The sequence below is a fragment of the Indicator indicator genome, chromosome 1, assembly GCF_027791375.1.
Source record: "Indicator indicator isolate 239-I01 chromosome 1, UM_Iind_1.1, whole genome shotgun sequence".
In the NCBI taxonomy this organism is placed as follows: domain Eukaryota; kingdom Metazoa; phylum Chordata; class Aves; order Piciformes; family Indicatoridae; genus Indicator; species Indicator indicator.
The window spans coordinates 59,241,171-59,259,494 of NC_072010.1; the positions used below are offsets into that span (position 1 = coordinate 59,241,171).

At 38.4% G+C, this 18,324-nt stretch overlaps 1 protein-coding gene across 1 annotated transcript in view; it reads left to right on the plus strand.

The window, feature by feature from the left end:
* The window catches only part of ITGBL1 (integrin subunit beta like 1), a 146,356-nt gene that overhangs the window by 52,285 nt on the left and 75,747 nt on the right, over window positions 1-18,324 (plus strand). The window contains exons 3-4 of the mRNA XM_054385231.1: window positions 11,892-12,038; window positions 16,850-16,972. Coding sequence (XP_054241206.1) covers window positions 11,892-12,038; window positions 16,850-16,972 — 270 coding nt within the window. The remainder of the gene's footprint in view (window positions 1-11,891; window positions 12,039-16,849; window positions 16,973-18,324) is intronic.

Here is an 18,324-nt window from a genome sequence, read left to right on the forward strand (position 1 = left end):
CTCTCTAAGTATGGTTGTGGGAGTTCACAGAGGGTTACTAGTCTGAAAGTGCAGTGCGCTGTTACCGCATCCGTTATTGTGATGGTTCAGTAAATGTGTATGGGACCTGACTCGACTTCTGGCATCGAACTGGGCATCACTCAGGAAATAAGCTTAGCTACACACAAGCCAGAGAGTTTGGTGGAGGGGAACCACATGAAGTTCAACAAAGGCAAGTGTAGAGTCCTACACTTGGCAAGGAGCAACCCCATACACAAGAACAGGTTAGGGGCTGATCTGCTGGAGAACAGCTCTGTGAAGAAGAGAGTCCTGGTGGATAACAATTTAACTATGAATCAGAAATGTGCTCTTGTGACCAAGAAGGCCAGTGGTATCCTGGGGTGCATAGAGAAGAGTGGCCAGCAGGTGGAGGGAGGTTCTTCTCTACCCTGCCCTAGTGAGGCCACATTTGGAGTATAGTGTCCACTTATGGGCTCTTCATTTCAAGAGAGACTAGGGCTTACTTGAGAGAGTCCACTGGAGGACTGTGAAGGCCATTAGGAGATTGGTGCATCTCTCCTATAAGGAAATGCTGAGAGACATGGGTCTGTCTTAGCCCAAGGAAGAGTTGAATGAGAGAGGATATTGTTATAAATATATGATAGATGAGAGTCAAGAGGTTGGGGCCAAACTCTTTTTAGTTTTTCCCAGTGACAGAACAAGGGGAAACAGGCACAAACTAGAACTAGGAAGTTCCACCTGAACATGAGAAAAAGGCATCTTTACTTTGAGGGTGATGGAACACAGGAACAGAGTGCCCAGAGAGATTGTGGAATTTACTTTTCTGGAGATGTTCAAAATGTTCGTGGACATGATCCTATGTAAACTGCTCTAGGTGAACCTGCTTTAGCAGCAGGGCTGGACTAGATGATCTCCAGAGGTCCCTTCCAACCTCTACCATTCTGTGATTCCGTGTTTCTGTAAAGTGTTCTGCTATCATTAGGCATCTGTTATCCTTCAAATTTCCCCATTTTGCATTTTTTTAGAGTTTTTTTTCTAAATTCAAATTAAGGAGAGAAACAAGTGATTGGGATGTGAAGTAGTAACAGTATTTTTATAAAATCCCCAATATTTTTGAACCTAATTTCAGTAGGGGCAGAATCCCTAGGGTATACTATAAAGGTCTGGAAGTTGTCTAGCTTTCATCAGAGGTAGCACAACATAAACAACCAAGACCCCAGCCTTAAAGAGAGATTCATTTCAAGCACATTGACACAGAAAAACAAACAAACAAATCCTTTTTTTTTTTTTTTAGAAATCTCAACAAGTTTTTCAGAAACTGCAAGTCCAACACTTCTGAATACAAACAAAGAAAAAAAAAAGACTTGGAGATATGCTTCAACTGAATGCAAGTGATAGGTATTGAGAATCATAAATGCAGATAAAAATACCAATTTTCTAATCTTATCCTTGTGTAATCTGAAATAATTTCACTAGCTTTATTTTGGTGTGGTAGTGTAGTGGGCTGAAATTCCTCTCCCGCATTAACAACACCAGACTAGCTCAGTTCAGAAGCAAATGAAGCAGTATTTACAAAGCAAAAGCTACAGTCTACAATGGAATGCAATGAATATATACAAATATACAGTATTTACAGTATTTACAAATATGTACATTTAACTGAAACTGCACAAAACCCTCCTGGCCAAAGCCAGGAAAGCTGCCCACCTGCCTCCCCCTTCCTTGCCTTCCCCACATGCCCCTGGCAGAAGGAAGAAAGACAAGAAAGAGAGGTTGTTAAACTTAGCTTTTCAAAGTCAGTATGCAGGTGTGTGTTATCTTCGAAAGCAAAAGTCAGAAGAGAAATGCAGACTGCCCAGCAGAGAAACACCAGATAGATGGACTGACAAACTGTACTTTGTTTTGAGTACTGACTCTTAAACATTTCTATCTCTCCAATGGAAGAGTTTAGAATAATCATTATTTTGCTTTCTTTTCTATTGTGATTTATTTACATTCTTTTACTTTTCTGCTCAAAGTCTGTGAAAAGAAATTAAAGGCATAGCCTTAAAACCATCACAATTGTGGTAGATTTAGATTATGCCTTTGAAATTTTTCACAGATCTTGAGCAGAAAGTAGTAAAAATGTAAATAAATCACTATTTGGTGTAAAAAGGAAAATAATGATTATTCTAAACAAATCCATTGGAGGGAATCTCCCATAAGATTTGGTTCCCAAAACAATCTTTCTCTCCTCTCTTCTTGCTTCTTCACTGGGGAGATACTGACAGGCTTTGCTGACCTTGGATGCATTGTTTTGTCTGGTATTAACTTTCTCTGCTTCTCTCTTTTCCTTTTGTATGGGGGGGTCAGGAGGGGGCAGGGAGGGGGAAGCAGTTATGGTTTCTTCCCTGGTCTTTTGGTCGGGTTGGGGCGTGGTGGTGTTCTTTTGCTGTTTGTTAACTGTAAATACCTGTAAATATTGTGAATACTGTATATTTGTACATATTCATTGCATTCCATTGTAAATTGTAGTTTGGCTTGTAAATACAGCTCCATTTGCTTCCAAACTGAGCTAGTCTGGCAAAGTCAGTGTTGGGGGAACTTTTTAACCCACCACATGTATATAGCAGAATCTACTAATTATAGGAAATAAAGCCATCCATTTAGAAAGAACTATTAAAAACACCTTCACTGTGCTGGTCTAGGTTGAAAGTGCAGAAAAATATTTTTATTTTTCAGTTTCCCAACATTTGCAACTCTTAATCATCTTTCCTTATCTAACATCCAAATTTAAAGCAGGAATCTCTAACAAGTTTTTCATATTTCTTCACCTGTTTCATGAAGTGCTTTTTAGAATTGAAAAGCACGTCATGAATCACTCAGTGGTTGCTAAAAATGAATAGTAATGAGCCCAATTCAGTTATCATGCCAGCTGCTAATTTGCCTCTGATGGCTGACTTATCCTATGGAGAGGAATCCTTATGCTAAATCTCACCTGCACATAGGAAATTGATTCCATTACATTTTTTAAATGATAACTGCCCTCAGTTGTGTTCTTACATAGAATAATTGGGCTATAGTTATAAAAATAAATGACAGCGTGGATGTCTGTGTCTGTTTTAATGTCTGGTCAAACAACCTGGTTCTTTGTACTCCATTAAGAGACTTCTTTTGTAGTGACAGTTATTGTGCACTTACTAGATCAACCATATAAGCAGGTATTCAACCAAAGGCAGTTTCTCCAATATTGCTGGCCTAAAGAATGAAAAAATTATTTAAGAGTTTGGTCCTTACAGTTTAAAAAGCACATGATTATAGTCTTACAATTGCCCTGGGTCAGGAGGTACTCTTTTCATCTTACTGAGAAAAAGGGTGAGCAGCTGAGGGAGCTGGGGTTGTTTAGCCTGGAGAAGAGGAGGCTCAGGAGAGACCTTATTGCTCTCTACAACTACCTGAAAGGAGGTTGTAGACAGGTGGGGGTTGGTCTCTTCTCCCCGGCAACCAGTGGCAGAACAAGAGGACTGTGCCAGGGGAAGTTTAGGCTCGAGATGAGGAGAAACTTCTTCACAGAAAGAGTTATTGGCCAGTGTGCTGCCCAGGGAGGTGGTGGAGTCACTGTCCCTGGAGGTGTTAAAAAAAGAATTGGATGTGGCACTTGGAGCCATGGTTTAGTTGTCATGAGGTGTTAGGTATTAGGTTGGACTTGATGACCTCTGAGGTCTTTTCCAACCTGGTTGATTCTGTGATTCTGTGATTCTGCAATGCCAAGTGCACTGTGTTGCCTCATTGGGGGTTTTGTTCAGTTGTCTTTTAAGTGACCTATCTCCAATCACACATAACATCTGAAAGTTCCCGAGCATCAAGAAATTTGTTCTTAACAAATTTTCTATGACATATTTAATTATGATTATTGGTTTGATAAAGAAGATAATTAAGCTTATCTCCTGGGGCACTGGTCATGTCCTGTACCAGAAGTTATCCAGAAAATCAAAGATTCAAGAGCTGAATCCATATACGTTTCTTTCCACTCAAGATCTTAACCTCAAAATCATTCTTTTCTTATTTTTCTTTTCTGCTAAGTGTTTCCAGGGAGTTTCCATTTTTGTATCCCACCATTGCTGAGTTGAAAAGATAAGCATGACATTTAGACATGAATTCATTTGCACGCACTTTTAGGAGGCAAAAGCATGGTAGCTAACTGTGATGGCTTGGCCCTGGCTAGGTGCCGAATGCCCACCAAAGCTGCTCTGACACTCCCCCCTTAGATGGACAGGGGAGAGTAGAAAATATAACAAAAGCCAGCTTTAAGATAGAAGCAATTTAATAATAATGATAAGCAAAAGCAATAGACCACACGGAAGCAAAAAGCAGAGTGGTGGTTCCTCTGGAGGATGGACACCGCGGATGAATCCCCCCCACAATTCCTTCTTTCACTTTATTCTTATATCTGAGCTGCCATCATATGGCATGGAATACCCCTTTGGCCAGTCTGGCTCAGCCGTGTCCCCTTAGTGCATTCTTGGGGTGAGGAAATGTTGGAAAAGCACAGCCTGGGTGCTCAGCACAGCAGTAGCCAAAACACTGGTGTGTTATCAACACTCAGCTGCAGCACTGCAAAGCACAGCACTAGAAAGATGCTTTGAGAAGAATTAACTCCAGCTCAGCCCAAACCCAATACAGTAACAGAATGGGACATTTGTTGTGGCTGTTGGTATTGCTTATAGAAAATTTAATCATTGGGATGTAGCAGAGCTTTCAGACGCAGTGAATATTAGTATGAAATAAAAATAATCAGCCAAAACTGGTACAAAGTTGAAGAGAATCTTTTCCATTGGGAAACACAGAAATAGCAGTAGCACTGCTGAATGCTACAATTTGTATATGCTCACAGAAATGGAAGTAAAATTTAAATTAAATTTACCCAATAATTATGTAATGTAATCATTTCCATGAACTGGTAGAGCTAACCTGATATCTTTCTCCTTTTTTATTCAAAGTCTGGCAGAATGTTTAAGATCCGACACAGATTATTGTATAGATAAGTGAAGCAAAAGAAAATAAATGAACAAATCTTTATTTGTGTGCATACATAATTAATGATGCACCAAATTCTAAAGCCCCATCAGGCAAGTTTGGGTATTTTATTCAAGCATTGTATGTTTCACAGTCATTTAGTGAAGAAAGACAGCCAGCCACTGAGGACTATTCAACCTGTGCTGGACCTAAGTCACTCTGAAGTGCCTTTTTCTCTTATGATGGATTACAGACAGATCCCATTGAAATAAGTCTTTGTAACTGGTTCCTTGAATACATACAGTTCAGATTTAGAACTACAGGCGTGCAAACATGTAGTATAAAAACATCCTTAGAATGTACTTTGGATGAGGTTAACAGTTTAAGGGCAAGAGCCTGTAATCAGAGCCAGATGATTTTGGTTCAAATTACATTCTTTCAGCTGAGATCTTTTAATTCCTGTCTTATTGCAATTTTGCAAGACAATAAAATTCTGCAAGTCTTTTCCCTGGAAAACTTGATTCATTCTTCTAAGTTTTTGAGACCTAATAGTAATTTTCCAGCATAAACTGGACCCGTGTCCATTTTACATATGTTGTGTGTAGTCTTACGAATGCAGCTTTGCTACCACTCTTTGTCCCTACTGATATATCTTAAGCAGGTGCTTCTCAGATTCTTTTCAGCTAAAGACTTTATCATGCCATGTTTCCAGGGCTGACATGAGTATACAAGTAGGCTCTGCTTCTCAACTGAGGAGTCCTTAGCCCTTGGCATCATTTCCCTGTCCCTGGTGCGTGACTCTTGAGCTTTGTATTTCTAATTTCGATCCAGTTTTATAATTTCAGGCCTTCAGACTTGTAGTCCAGCTCATTCTATATAATGTTCCATTCTTCACCTTCCTACTGAAAGTTTACAGGTTTGTGCCACTGGCAAGTGTTGCTAGCATACTCTGAATTTTTGTATCATTGTTGGTAAAACACATTTGTTTCCAAAAACACCCTTTGAAACATCCCAGTAATATCACTTTTGGCCCTAATGTTGTTTTCTCCTCTTAAGCCAAGTTGTAATTCTTTTATATTTCTAGGGTACCTTACCCAGAATATTTTTTTTCCCCAAGTAGCATCGTATCTGTCCTGGCTTAGAGCTGGACAGATCCTCTATTGCCCTGAGAGGGACAAAAGAATGGCGTTCACACAAATGGATTGGAAAGTGCTGGAAAGTTTAAATGGAAGAAGCAGTTAGTGTTTTACAGAAAACCACAAGCATAGTAGCAAAGATATCCCAAAGCATACAGAGTCCCTTACACCACACCCAAAGGCCTCTCAATGCTTCCCTTCTCCCCACCTAAGGGTCTACCCAAAGACCCCCAGGGCTCTTTCTTCCCCTCCACTGCTGGGCTGGTCTAAGGCTGGCCAGGTCTGAGACTGCTCCCCCCTTGACCCTTCCTCCCCCCCAGCCACCTTCTCCTCCTGGCATTAGGCCTAGACAGACCTAAGAGGCCTTGAGATGCTCCCCCACCGTTACCCAATGTGATGGTCTGAAACTGTCTTTTTAATTTTTCCTTGCAAAGTTCAAACAGAGAAAGCGAAAGAGTGTAAATAAGTCACTATTGGGTGTAAGAAAGCAAAATAATGATTGTTCTAAACACTTCCATTGATAGATAGAAATGTTTAAGAACTACTACCCAAAACAAAGTGGGGCACTCTGCAGTCTGCAGTTGGGGCAGTTGCTGGGCTGTCTGGTTGCTGCTTCTTCTCTTCTGGCTGAAGATAACACACTGACCTTGGCAGCTAAGTTAACAACTTTCTGCTCTAACTAACTCTGCTTTCTGTCCAAGGGGGTTCTGGAGGGGGAAGCTCCTGGGAGAGGGAGGCCCCTTTGGGAAAGGTCCCCTTTGGGGGGAAGCAAAGGGAGCTTGGTTGTGCTTTTCTGTTGATTGTTTATATTTGTAAATGTTGTGAATTTTGTATATTTGTACATATTCATTGCATTTCATCATAGATTGTAGATTTTGCTTGTAAATACAGCTTTCATTTGCTTCCAGACTGAGCTAGCCTGGTTATTATCAATGTGGGGGGGAATTTCAGCTCACACTGACACACCCAATAGGGAGCATCTCCCATGGGAGCAGAGAGGGAAGAAAGTGGAAGGGAATGACTTTGCAGATGGATTTATAGGGTGCAGGATTTATGGGTAGCAATATGCTGTTTCCTGTGTCCACCTTATTGGATTGGACACTGGGGACACCGGAGGTGTAACTTATGTGGCAGTAACAGGAGGCACCCAGCCTGAACTGCCACAGTATATCATATATGTGATGATATCAGATGGATTTCCTGTCCTCTTTTTCTTAAAATTTCAGTTATCTTATCAAGAGATGCCAGGTTAATTTGCCATAATGATAGTCTATTTTGGGATAAGGCTGTTAATAATTATACTCCACTTTTCATTACCTCAGTGTCTCTAGCTATGCAATGTTTCATAATTTGTTTCAAATCTTTGCATAGTTTATGATGTCAGAGCCACTTGTTTTTATGTTGTCTGGATCATGTACATCTTTTTTTCTTAAAAGAAAAACAAGTTGGTTTTTTTTTTTAATCTTTTTCAGATACTTGAGTGCCAGCTGGATAGATTAATTAGAAGTCTTTATTATTAAACTGGCCTTCATGTGCAAGTATTTTAAATGGTCTCAAGTGGAGATTATGGGGTCTTGCCCTCCTGGTCTAGACATTTCCTTAAAAACATTTTTATGTCTTTGTTTTGCTCTCATCTTAGATGAGCAATTTTGATAATCCGCAGTCTGTATCATTAGCCACACTGCATTTGCTACTGTAGTCAACATTACCATATTAATTTTGTTTTGCACTGTCTATAAATTATCTTTAATCTTAACTTCCTTTTGCTGCTTGGTGAAGCCAGTCGTTTTCTTGTTTTCGTCTTATTGGGTGACGAAAGTACATTTTAGTACTTGCAATTTTGCAAGATCTGACCCTGCTTAACATTTTCTGTTCTCACTTTCTCCATCTATTTTCTGACATCTGACAGTTTTCTTGCATATTAGTTTCATTTTCCACCCTACAAGCTTTCTGCATACTCCAGATATACTGTCTGAGGCGACTGCTCATCTAGTTAGAAATGGAAGCCCTTTTTATAAAAGGTTTTTCCACACATTTGAAGCTACATTTTTTTTCACAGCCCACAGCCACAGGGTTTTTCTTAAAGGAACTCTAGCACTTCCTTGAACCTTCCTTATTTCCTTTACTGTCAGGTATTTTAAAAGTGAATTTCTGATTTTTTTAAATGTTTACCGTTTATTCATATTACAGCTATCTTTTAAAAAACAGATGAATGTCATCACTTGCTCTGAGATACAAATTTCTTGACCAACTATTTAGTAAGGTCTTGTAGTTTGTTTTTGTCATGTTACGAGTCACATCCCCAGATACATGTGTCTACTCCTTATTGGTAGATTTAATTTTCTGGGAAATTACAATATCACCTCAGTTTTCATAGTGCTAATTACTCCTTCCTTCCTTACTATTTAGTAATGTTATTTGCTTTCTAAACAATAATAAAAAAATATGTACAACAAAAGGAATCCCACACAAATCTTTCTGAAAGCAATCTGAAACCTTCTGTACCCTCTGTAATTTTCTCACACCTTACCAAGTACTTGCTTTATAGTTCATCAGATCAGTATTTTTGCCACGAGGAAGACCATTAGATCGGTACATCTGGATGTGGGAAATAAGGAAGAGCAAAACTACCATGCCAAACAGACTTGCAGATCTCCTGAATCACCTATGCTGTGGGGCAGATACAAGCTATTGGAGGAAGTTTTATGGCCTTCTGTACTTCAATACAGTCTTCTCACCCCAATTTTTTGAGCAGAAGTTTATCATTGCCTATTATATGCCAATTGGCAAAATTAAAGTATTTCAAGGGAGCAGTCAAGGCATAAATCATTCATGCATGTTTAGTCACATTCCTTATAGTTGCTTTCCATTGCATGCAAAGCATCTTCCATTATTTCTTTTGATTTAATGTCATTATTCAAGGTTTTTGTATTTTATGGTTAAAGAAAGCCAAGAAACTGCTCTATATGGAAGGAAGTTTTTCATTCAATTTCTTTTAACTGGCAGTATTAATTTTAAGTGATTTTTTTTCTTTTATGTGAGACTAATGCATCTGTAATTAAGAGAGGTTAGTGCTGCTGGGTTATAAGTACTAACCAGCAGTGACTTTTGCCTTACTCTGTTGTATAGACATATAAATGGGAAAATAAGTCCTCTTTTTGTTAGAGCATCTTTTCTTCACCAGCAGACAATGAACTCTGAAATCACGAGTACTTAACATGGACAATGTAAAGTCATTATAATAAGTAACCTATGAAAGGAAGGAGAATGCATGCAGATGATGGTGTTTGATCTTTAGATTTTTTGAACCACCCTAGGATCTACCACCATTTTCTGTAGTGTCACCTGTTAGTGAAGCAGAATAATTACAAGAGTAGGTTCTTGTTCTATAATTTATATCCTACTATTATTTTCTTGTCCTTTACCAACAGAGAGTTATTTAGCAATTTTTGAGGCATCAAGTTCTGTTTCAAAACAAGAACTAGTATGATTCTCTCATATGATTTTGAACTTTTTTTTTTTCAGGTATTGAAAAAATGGTCATAGGACCATCTGTAAAGGCAAGGAAAGTTTTATTGAGCATCAAATGATACTCCTTTCTCTTAAAAAAAATTCTATTTACAATACTTATTTGAATTCCTTCTTATTTGCAGCAGACTGGGCTTATATTTTCAGGCAGTTGACTCTAACTGCAGGCAACAGATGCATTTAAAATAGACTGCAATAAGAATCTATTTTTGACAGGTAGTGTTTGAAAGGGAATCTTCTGTCAGTCAGGTATTAATTCAAATGGTATTTATTTTTAAATTGAATATTCTGGTTTAAAATGTTTGCAATTCTTTTTACGTGTAATAAATCAAGTGGTAGAAATTTGCACCTGGAATTTAGCATGGAACATAATACCTAACATGCAACATAGTTAGTGTAAATTGTAAATTCCTCTCTATATTTGAACATTTTTCAAGAAAACTAAAGAATTTGAAAAAACATCTTTACTTTTATAACTCTTCATGGTGTTAGATATATTACAAATTTTAAGCAACCTATTTGTCCTGATTTTACTGTGACACAATCACAGGCTGTAGGCCATTAGTAGTTCTGAGTCAGCCAGGGCAGCTGATTGAGTTGGCTCACAACGTATCCCATACTGTGGGCATCACACTCTGTGTAAAGAAGGATGTTTGCTAAGGAAAAGGGAGCTTTCTGCTTGGGTTCTTCTTAACTGCTCTTCTTTGCTCTCCTCCTGTTGAGGCCTGCCTTACTGGGTATTGTGATTGCTGGGCTGAGTATAACTTTATATATCTTGTATTGATATTGGTATCAATTTGGCAATTTCATAAAATCCATCTTCAGTTTACCCTGTGGGTCTTCACCTTTTCCTGATTCTTCTTCTCTGCTGGTGAGGGGGTTATTGGGAGGTAGAACAACTGCTGTAGCCGTATGGGCTAAATTTAAGAACAATATTGAGATACTTGAATGTGTGCAGAGAAGGGCAACGAGGCTGGTGAGGGGCCTCGAACACAAGCCCTATGAGGAGAGGCTGAAGGAGCTGGGACTGTTTAGCCTGGAGAAGAGGAGGCTCAGGAGTGACCTCATTGCTGTCTACAACTACCTGAAGGGAGGCTGTAGCCAGGAGGGGATTGGTCTCTTCTCCCAGGCAACCAGCACCAGAACAAGAGGACACAGTCTCAAGCTGCGCCAGGGGAGGTTTAGGCTGGAGGTGAGGAGAAAGTTCTTTACAGAGAGAGTTGTTAGACATTGGAATGTGCTGCCCAGGGAGGTGGTGGAGTCACCATCCCTGGAGGTGTTCAAGAGGGGACTGGACGTGGCATTTGGTGACATGGTTTAGTTGTCATGAGGTCTTGGCTGACAGGTTGGACTTTGATGATCCTTGAGGTCTCTTCCAACCTTATTGATTCAGTGATTCTGTGATTCTGTAAATGTAATAGAACAGATAGATGAAATGTAGATTCAACTGATAGAATGCTGGCATGCCATATCCTAATAGAACGAGCAGCAGTGTTGGTTCTTTAAAATACTTGGCACATAGCAAATAATCATAAGTAAATGTAGTCCTATAATTATCAAAATATACTACATTGACAATATTGTATCAACATTTAAAGATAAAACCCCAGTTTTGCAGCAGCAGCCAAGTAGAGTCTAAGTGGGTGGGAGGGGGCTAAAGGGACCAGTAGCTTGAGGAGGCTTTAGGAAGAAGGATTTGCAACTTTCAGTAGAGGTAGGAGCTGCAGCTGCTAATGTATGAGTTACTGCTTGCTGCTCTACCCATTCCATCGTCCGTTTCAGGGTTTGTAGCGTAGCAGTCTTCTCAGGCTGCAGTTTCCAGCTATTCCTTTCCTGCAGATGGCCAAGGAGGTGAGTGGAGTCTCTTGATGTTCCACTGTGTTAATAATAACAGTAGACAAAGATGGGAATGATCTATAAATTAAAGCAGTAAGAAAGCCCACACTGGATGTTTTTGTTCTATATTACTTCTTAAAGTAATAATTCACAAATAGACCTGCCAAAATGAAATAAATTAAATTCAAAGTCATGGTGATTTCAGGTGTCTCCATGTATATAAGATCATATTTATTAATTTCTATTTTTAATTGCATATGAACTGTGTTAAGTGAAGCTGTTATTCATGTTCATTTAAAGCTATAATTGATGGAAACCATTTTTAAAAGTTGGATTAAAAAATGCTGCTTTCTGAATGGAAAAAGGACTTGACACATTCTTACCTTCCATTGCTAGGCCATGGGAAGTGTGACTGTGGGAAGTGCAAATGTGATGAAGGATGGTATGGTGAAGCTTGTCAGTTTCCAACTACTTGCAATCTTACACGAAAGAAAAGCAATGAAATGTGCAAGAATTCTCAAGATATCATCTGTTCTGGTGCAGGTAAGATGTCTTTTGTTATTTTTGATGGCTTGGTGTTCTCTCCGTGTCATCTCAAATCACTGTAATTTTTGCTCTAATTAGGAATTTTGTAAAGTATGTTTCCAGAGACTGAGAAATAACTGTATGTATACTAAAATGTTTAATTTTCCTATAGGTGTATTCGTGTGCATATGATATGCATTGATTCAGAATTCCTACTTCGGTACTCTAGTTTTTCCATAGCTGTTCTGGGTTGATGAAACTACAGCTGTGGCATGTATTTTGCCCATCAAAATGTTATGGTAATTGCATTAGCACTGTGATGTAATTATTTTGTTGTTGTTAATGTTTATAGCATATAGAGATGGCATTTGCAAATATTTTTTTCCAGGATATTTATATCTGTCAGCTCTAGGTTTTTTTAAGACATTTTCGAGCTGTAATAATGATTATTAAAAAACAGTTGTGGAAGATCTGCTGAATCATTTTAATGGGGTAGTTTTATCTTTGGTTCTCTAATTTGGTCACTCTTTTCTCTAATTCTGTAATTCTATAATTTATCCTATCCTAAATGGGAAGTAATTTCCGATGAACAAGAAATAGCCCTTTAGGAGAATTCACTGAAGAACAGTAAAATTTTGAAGAGCATTTGCTGCCCGTCAAAGTTTGAGATCAGAAACTACCTTCCAGATTTTTCATTATGTTCATCTCCAAGGAAGGGAGGTTGCAAGAACCCCAATTCCGTTTGCTGTTGCTGATATTCAATTTTTGAGTCCATAAATTTTCATACAACTAGATTTCTTACATGGTAGTAGCTAAGTTGAGCCAAGAATCCAAAGGATTTGTGGAACTTGCTACAGACATGCTAGGCTCTCGTGGAATTGTAACATTGGTCCAGTTGGAAAAGGTCTTGAAGATTAAGTTTAACCATTATCTAACTCTACGAAGTCTGCTGCTAAACTGTGTCCCTTAAGCATCACATGTATACCTTTTTTAAACACCTTCCGGGATGGGGACTCTTACCTCCTGTGGCAGTCCATTCCAGTGTTTGATAACCCTTTCAGTCACGAATCCAATCTAAACCTCCCCTGATGCAACTTGAAGGCATTTTCTCCCATCCTATCATTTTTAGTAGAGAGAGGAGACTGATGCCCATCTTCTACAACCTCCTTCTGGGCAGTTGTAAAGAGTGGTAAGATTTCCTCTTAGCCTTCTTTTCTCCAGTCTAGACAATCCTAGTTTCTTCCTTCCTTCCAATCCTAGAATCCTAGCCATGCCTCCTAAGACCTGTTTTCCACACCCTTCACCAGCTTTGCCTTTCTCTGGACCTGTCCCAGGACCTCAATGTCTGTCTTGTGAGGACCCCAAAACTGAATACAGTACTCCAGGTGTGGCCTCACCAGTGCTGAGTAAAGAGAGAGACAATCATTTCCCTACTCCTTCTTTTCATACTGTTCCTGATACAAGCCAGGATGCTCCTGGCCACATGAACACACTGCTGGATGATACTCAGCTTGCTGTTGATCAACACCCTTGGGTCTTTCTCTGCGAGGTAGCTTTCCAGCCACTCTGCCCCAAGCCTATAGCATTGCATGGTCTGTAGAGCCATCCCACCCTCAAGCAGATCAGCACTCCCTCCCATATTTATGTCATCTGCAAGCTTAGTGAGGGAGCACTCAATCCCCTTATCCAGATCATTGATAAAGGATTTAAAGCAAACTGGCCCTAGTATTGCACCCTGGGGAACACCACTTGTGACTGGTTGCCAGCTGGATTTAAGTCCATACAGCATCACTCTTTGGGCCTGGCTCCTTAGCCATTTTTTGACCCAGCAAAGAGTACACCATCTAAGACACAGGCAATCAGTTTTTCCCAGATGATGCTGTGGAACACTGTCAAACACCTTACTAATGTCCAGGTCAATAACATTCATAGCCTTTGCCTCATGCATTAAGCAGGTCACCTTGTCATAAGAGGAGATTAGGTTTGTTAAGCATGACCTGCTCTTCATAAATTGATGCTGACTGGGCCTGATCCCCTGATTGCCCTGTACATGCTGCATAAATGCACTCAAGATAGTCTGCTTCGTGACCTTCTCTATGACTGAGGTCAGACTGACAGGTCTGTAATGCCCCAGATCCTCATTCTACCCTTCCTGTAGTTGGGCATCCCATTTGCCAGTCTCCAGTCAGCATAATATGTGAAACCAATTTAACATTAAATTTTAATTATACAGCATACTAAGTTATATTTTTCATTTATGACAATAATATACATTTTATGAAACTCATTATTGTTTGGCTTACAAATGAAAGGCACCTGAATGAGAGAAATGACTCTCAAAAATAAACAGATCATTGTGATCAAAATACTTAAACAAGAATGTTAAGACAGTTTTTTTTCTCTTTCTTTCCTTGCCCCAATCTCTCTATCACTGAACCATCAAGAGAAAGCCAAAGTAGCTGAACAACCACTAAAAGTGCCTGAAAGGGAAATGTTTGAGAGATCAGGAAAAAGAGTAAATGCTTTTGGTTTTGCTGGTGTTAAACACAACAGGAATTCCAATGAGAGTGGCTAGGAAATATGTAGTAATTTTGCTGAGCTTTAGCCATACACTTTCTGTCTTGATGGGCTTTCCTTTTGATCTACTGCCAACATTGCCCTGGGGGGCTGAACTCTGGTTTTTAATTGTCAATAAAAGGTGGGGCAATGTGAGTTGTTGCAAATCCAGGCCCTTTCTGTCACATAGTTTACTATTTATTGTAGTTCTTCTCATGAACCAATGACTCAAACATTCCTAATAGTTTTTCAGACTTAGTAGGGAATCCTACCTAAATTGAGATTCTCAGTGTGACCAATTTCCAATTCTAGTCAATTGAAAGGAATGGATATTTTTAGGACACTGTAAATAAAAGTTTTCTGAAATTTTTTATAAATATTTTTTGCATGTAATTCTAGTTCTGTAGGTTACTTGTATTGCATTATCTCTATTATTATTATTACTATTCTATTGTGTTAGCTTTTGAAACCATTTTTGAAGTTTACTTTTTTAGACTGGCCATGAATGTCACATGCTCTGTTCTTCAGATTGATATGACATTTAGTACAACTTGTTCTACACTTGAAATAGTGAAATGTAAAATGGTGAAATGTAAAATGGTTTATGCAAAGTAGCTGTGTAATGTCAGAGAACTTCTTTGGTATCAATTATTATGTTTTTGAACATATGTATGGATGTAACATGAGGAGTATGAACCTTGTGGATTAAGTTTCTTTAAAAAAATCTGTATTTGCTGGCATAGTAATGCCAGTGATTGGTGAAAAACTTTGTGCAAGTCCATTGATAGTGGGATCCCGGTTAATGTAGTATTGCTGAAGTTCCTACCCTTGCAATTTTAATAAAGATCACAGAGGCAGGGTAATGGAGCACTTTATATGATCAGCATGACAATACTTTTGTTTCTAATGCAATTTTATAGTGTTTTTGACTGTATAGTTCCTTAATATATTTATTTATATTCGTTATATTATCATGCATTATGTTCCAAACTAGAAAATACTCAGGAGGAGGAGGAGGAGAAAGCAGTTGTTTGCTTTGCCGTGGCAACTGCATTCCAAGTCAGAAAGACTCTCTGAGGGAACAGGGCAGATCCTTCCTTCCCTGGGAGCAACAAAATTATCTTTGTCATGTTTGGGAGGGTGGGTCAAGAAGACAGACAGCTACTGAGGTGAAGAGGCCACCCTTCTCGAAAGACAAAGAAGCAAATGTGCGACCAGACCAGATGTGACAGAATAGAGATCTGTTTACACACCCATTTTCATCCTTTGCATTCCCTGTGTTCTCTGGCTTTTCTGTATGACAGAAGGTTTTCAAAGGTGTGGTTTATTTTGTGAGATAAAAATCCACAGCTCTACACTTCCAAAAAATCTGTGAGTCTTGGGGATACTTAGATTGAGGCAGCATATCAGGCAAACTCATTTTCTCCAATCACTTACTGGTATGACATGGGTAAACCCCACCTTGTGACAAGTCAGCAAGTGTCTTTATTATAGTCTTTAATGTTCTTGCAAGATCTACTCTGATCTGAGACATCAGGCACAAACAGAGGAATAATAAGCCCTAAAAGTGACTTGTAATGTGGACATCAATACCACTAGAAAAACACGTGCTTTGCAGTGAAATTGTTGATATGCTATTATAATACTTATGATCTGTTTAATAATACTATGAATGTATCTCTCTGCAATGAGCTTGTCTGTTGTATAATTAGTATATTGATGTGGCAATTGCTTCCTAGCTTGAGTCCTTTTTACCTGACCTCTGATCATAAGGTCTTTATGCAGATGTTCCTCACTAATGTTTCCTTCCTTTGATTCCTGGCTTTTTCTCCAAAGCTATCCTTACAGAATTCTAATCCTCAGATGATAGCTGAAGAAAGGAGATTAGAGACTTGAGCATAGGGGTTACTCAAGTAATTTGGCTGTGGAACGGGACAAAACCAGGCTTCATTGTTGAGAAGATGACTGAGTTAAATTTTCTCCTTTCTATAGACAAATTATAAAATTTTCAAGTCACACCAAATTCATACTTTGGTTGCATGAAGTCAGACAAGGCTACTCTAGGAGTGAATTTTACTTAGGAATATTGCAGCCACTTTCAGCTAAGATTATGCTTTTTGTTGATACAGATTGTTTAAGTGTGTGTCTTTTTTTGACTGCATAATCTTTTAATTTCGGTGCCTTTTCAGGAAGAAAATGCATACCATCTCTGATAGACTAATCAAACTCTTTTCTTAACTGCAATTATTGAGTACTGTATCAATTGTTTATAGGCACATGTCAATGTGGCAGGTGTAAATGTGCAAACTCGGAAGGAAATGGACTTGTCTATGGTAAATTTTGTGAATGTGATGACAGAGAATGCATAGATGATGAGACAGAAGAGATTTGTACAGGTACGTATTTTAGTGAGTATAAAGAGAATGGTGAAGATTAATACAGACTCTTATAACATGATTTGTGTGGTGCTGTAGAATGTCTTTAATGAATGTGTGACTTAAAAGTAACTGTATTTGCAAGAGTTTAGCTTGCAAATTCTACATGAGAATTTCAGATGCAAAAGGAGGTTAAAGGATGAAGAAATCCTGTGATACCCTCTTGTTTTTAAGAGAATTGAAAACAGGATTATACAAGGTAATTCAGTAAGGTAATTCATAGCTTAGTGCATCTGTCTTTGGTGAAATACAAGAAATGTCAATGCTTTGTGGCACAAATGAGAGCAAGATGCAGCACATAACAGTTTTGTCAAGGAAGCAAAAATTTCAAAACAAATAGAAAATGAGAACTCAAAAGATAAAAAGAGAAAGGAATCAGTGAAGAAAAATACCATCTGTGGTAGGAACAGAAAGAATAAGAAAGATAAACACTGCTGATAGAAAATCAACCAAAATTCAAGCTGTGCTTTCATTTTGTTACAAGATAGGAACTTGACAATTAAAGATGGTGCAATAAGTACTGTTTATGGCATTACAAATGCTGTTGGCGATATTACTAGGGAGGCTTGTTCCTGAGCTGGGAATTAAGAGAAATATTTTTCAAGCTGAAGACATGCATATTGTGTCTGTATGCACACAAGAGGGTTCAAAATTGCTCTTAGACTGTTCATACTCTGATAATAGTGCTTGCTGTGTATATGTGTACAAAGAGAGAGACTAATTCTGTAAAATAGTTTATCTGTCTTTGTCCTTTAACAGAGAACAAAATAAATTTTATTTAAGTGCCTTTGAAAGCATAAAGAACTTTTTATCCATAGGATTAGGTAGGGGTTTTAAGTGAGGCTAAACAAATTTGTCCTCTGAAGTTCAAATCCAGGAGTAGTGTCCAATATTTCCAGTAACTACCTAAAAAAATGAATGGAGGACAATAATTCTTGTGTGTCAGTGATTCCATTTATATTTAGTTGCTTGTTATGATTACATATGGTACCAAATATGATAAAAATGTATTTAGTTCCAGGAGTCCTCTTTCTGCTGTTTTTGTTGTGTTGGTTGCTTTGTTTTTGTTTGTATTTTTGTTTTTTTTTGGCTGGTGGGTTTTTTTCCCCACTGCTGTTGCTGCTGGTTTATATAGTTGTTTTTTTGTAGTTTTTATTTCACCTTGTTTCATAGAAGAAGACTCATCTCTGCAAACACTAGTGTTATGTATATGCAAAAATCAAAGGATAAAGAAAATCTTGGTAGATTCAAGTCTTTAGGGTCTGTGATTCATCAGTGTAAAAGACTTGACACCTTATGTAAGATTTGAAGCC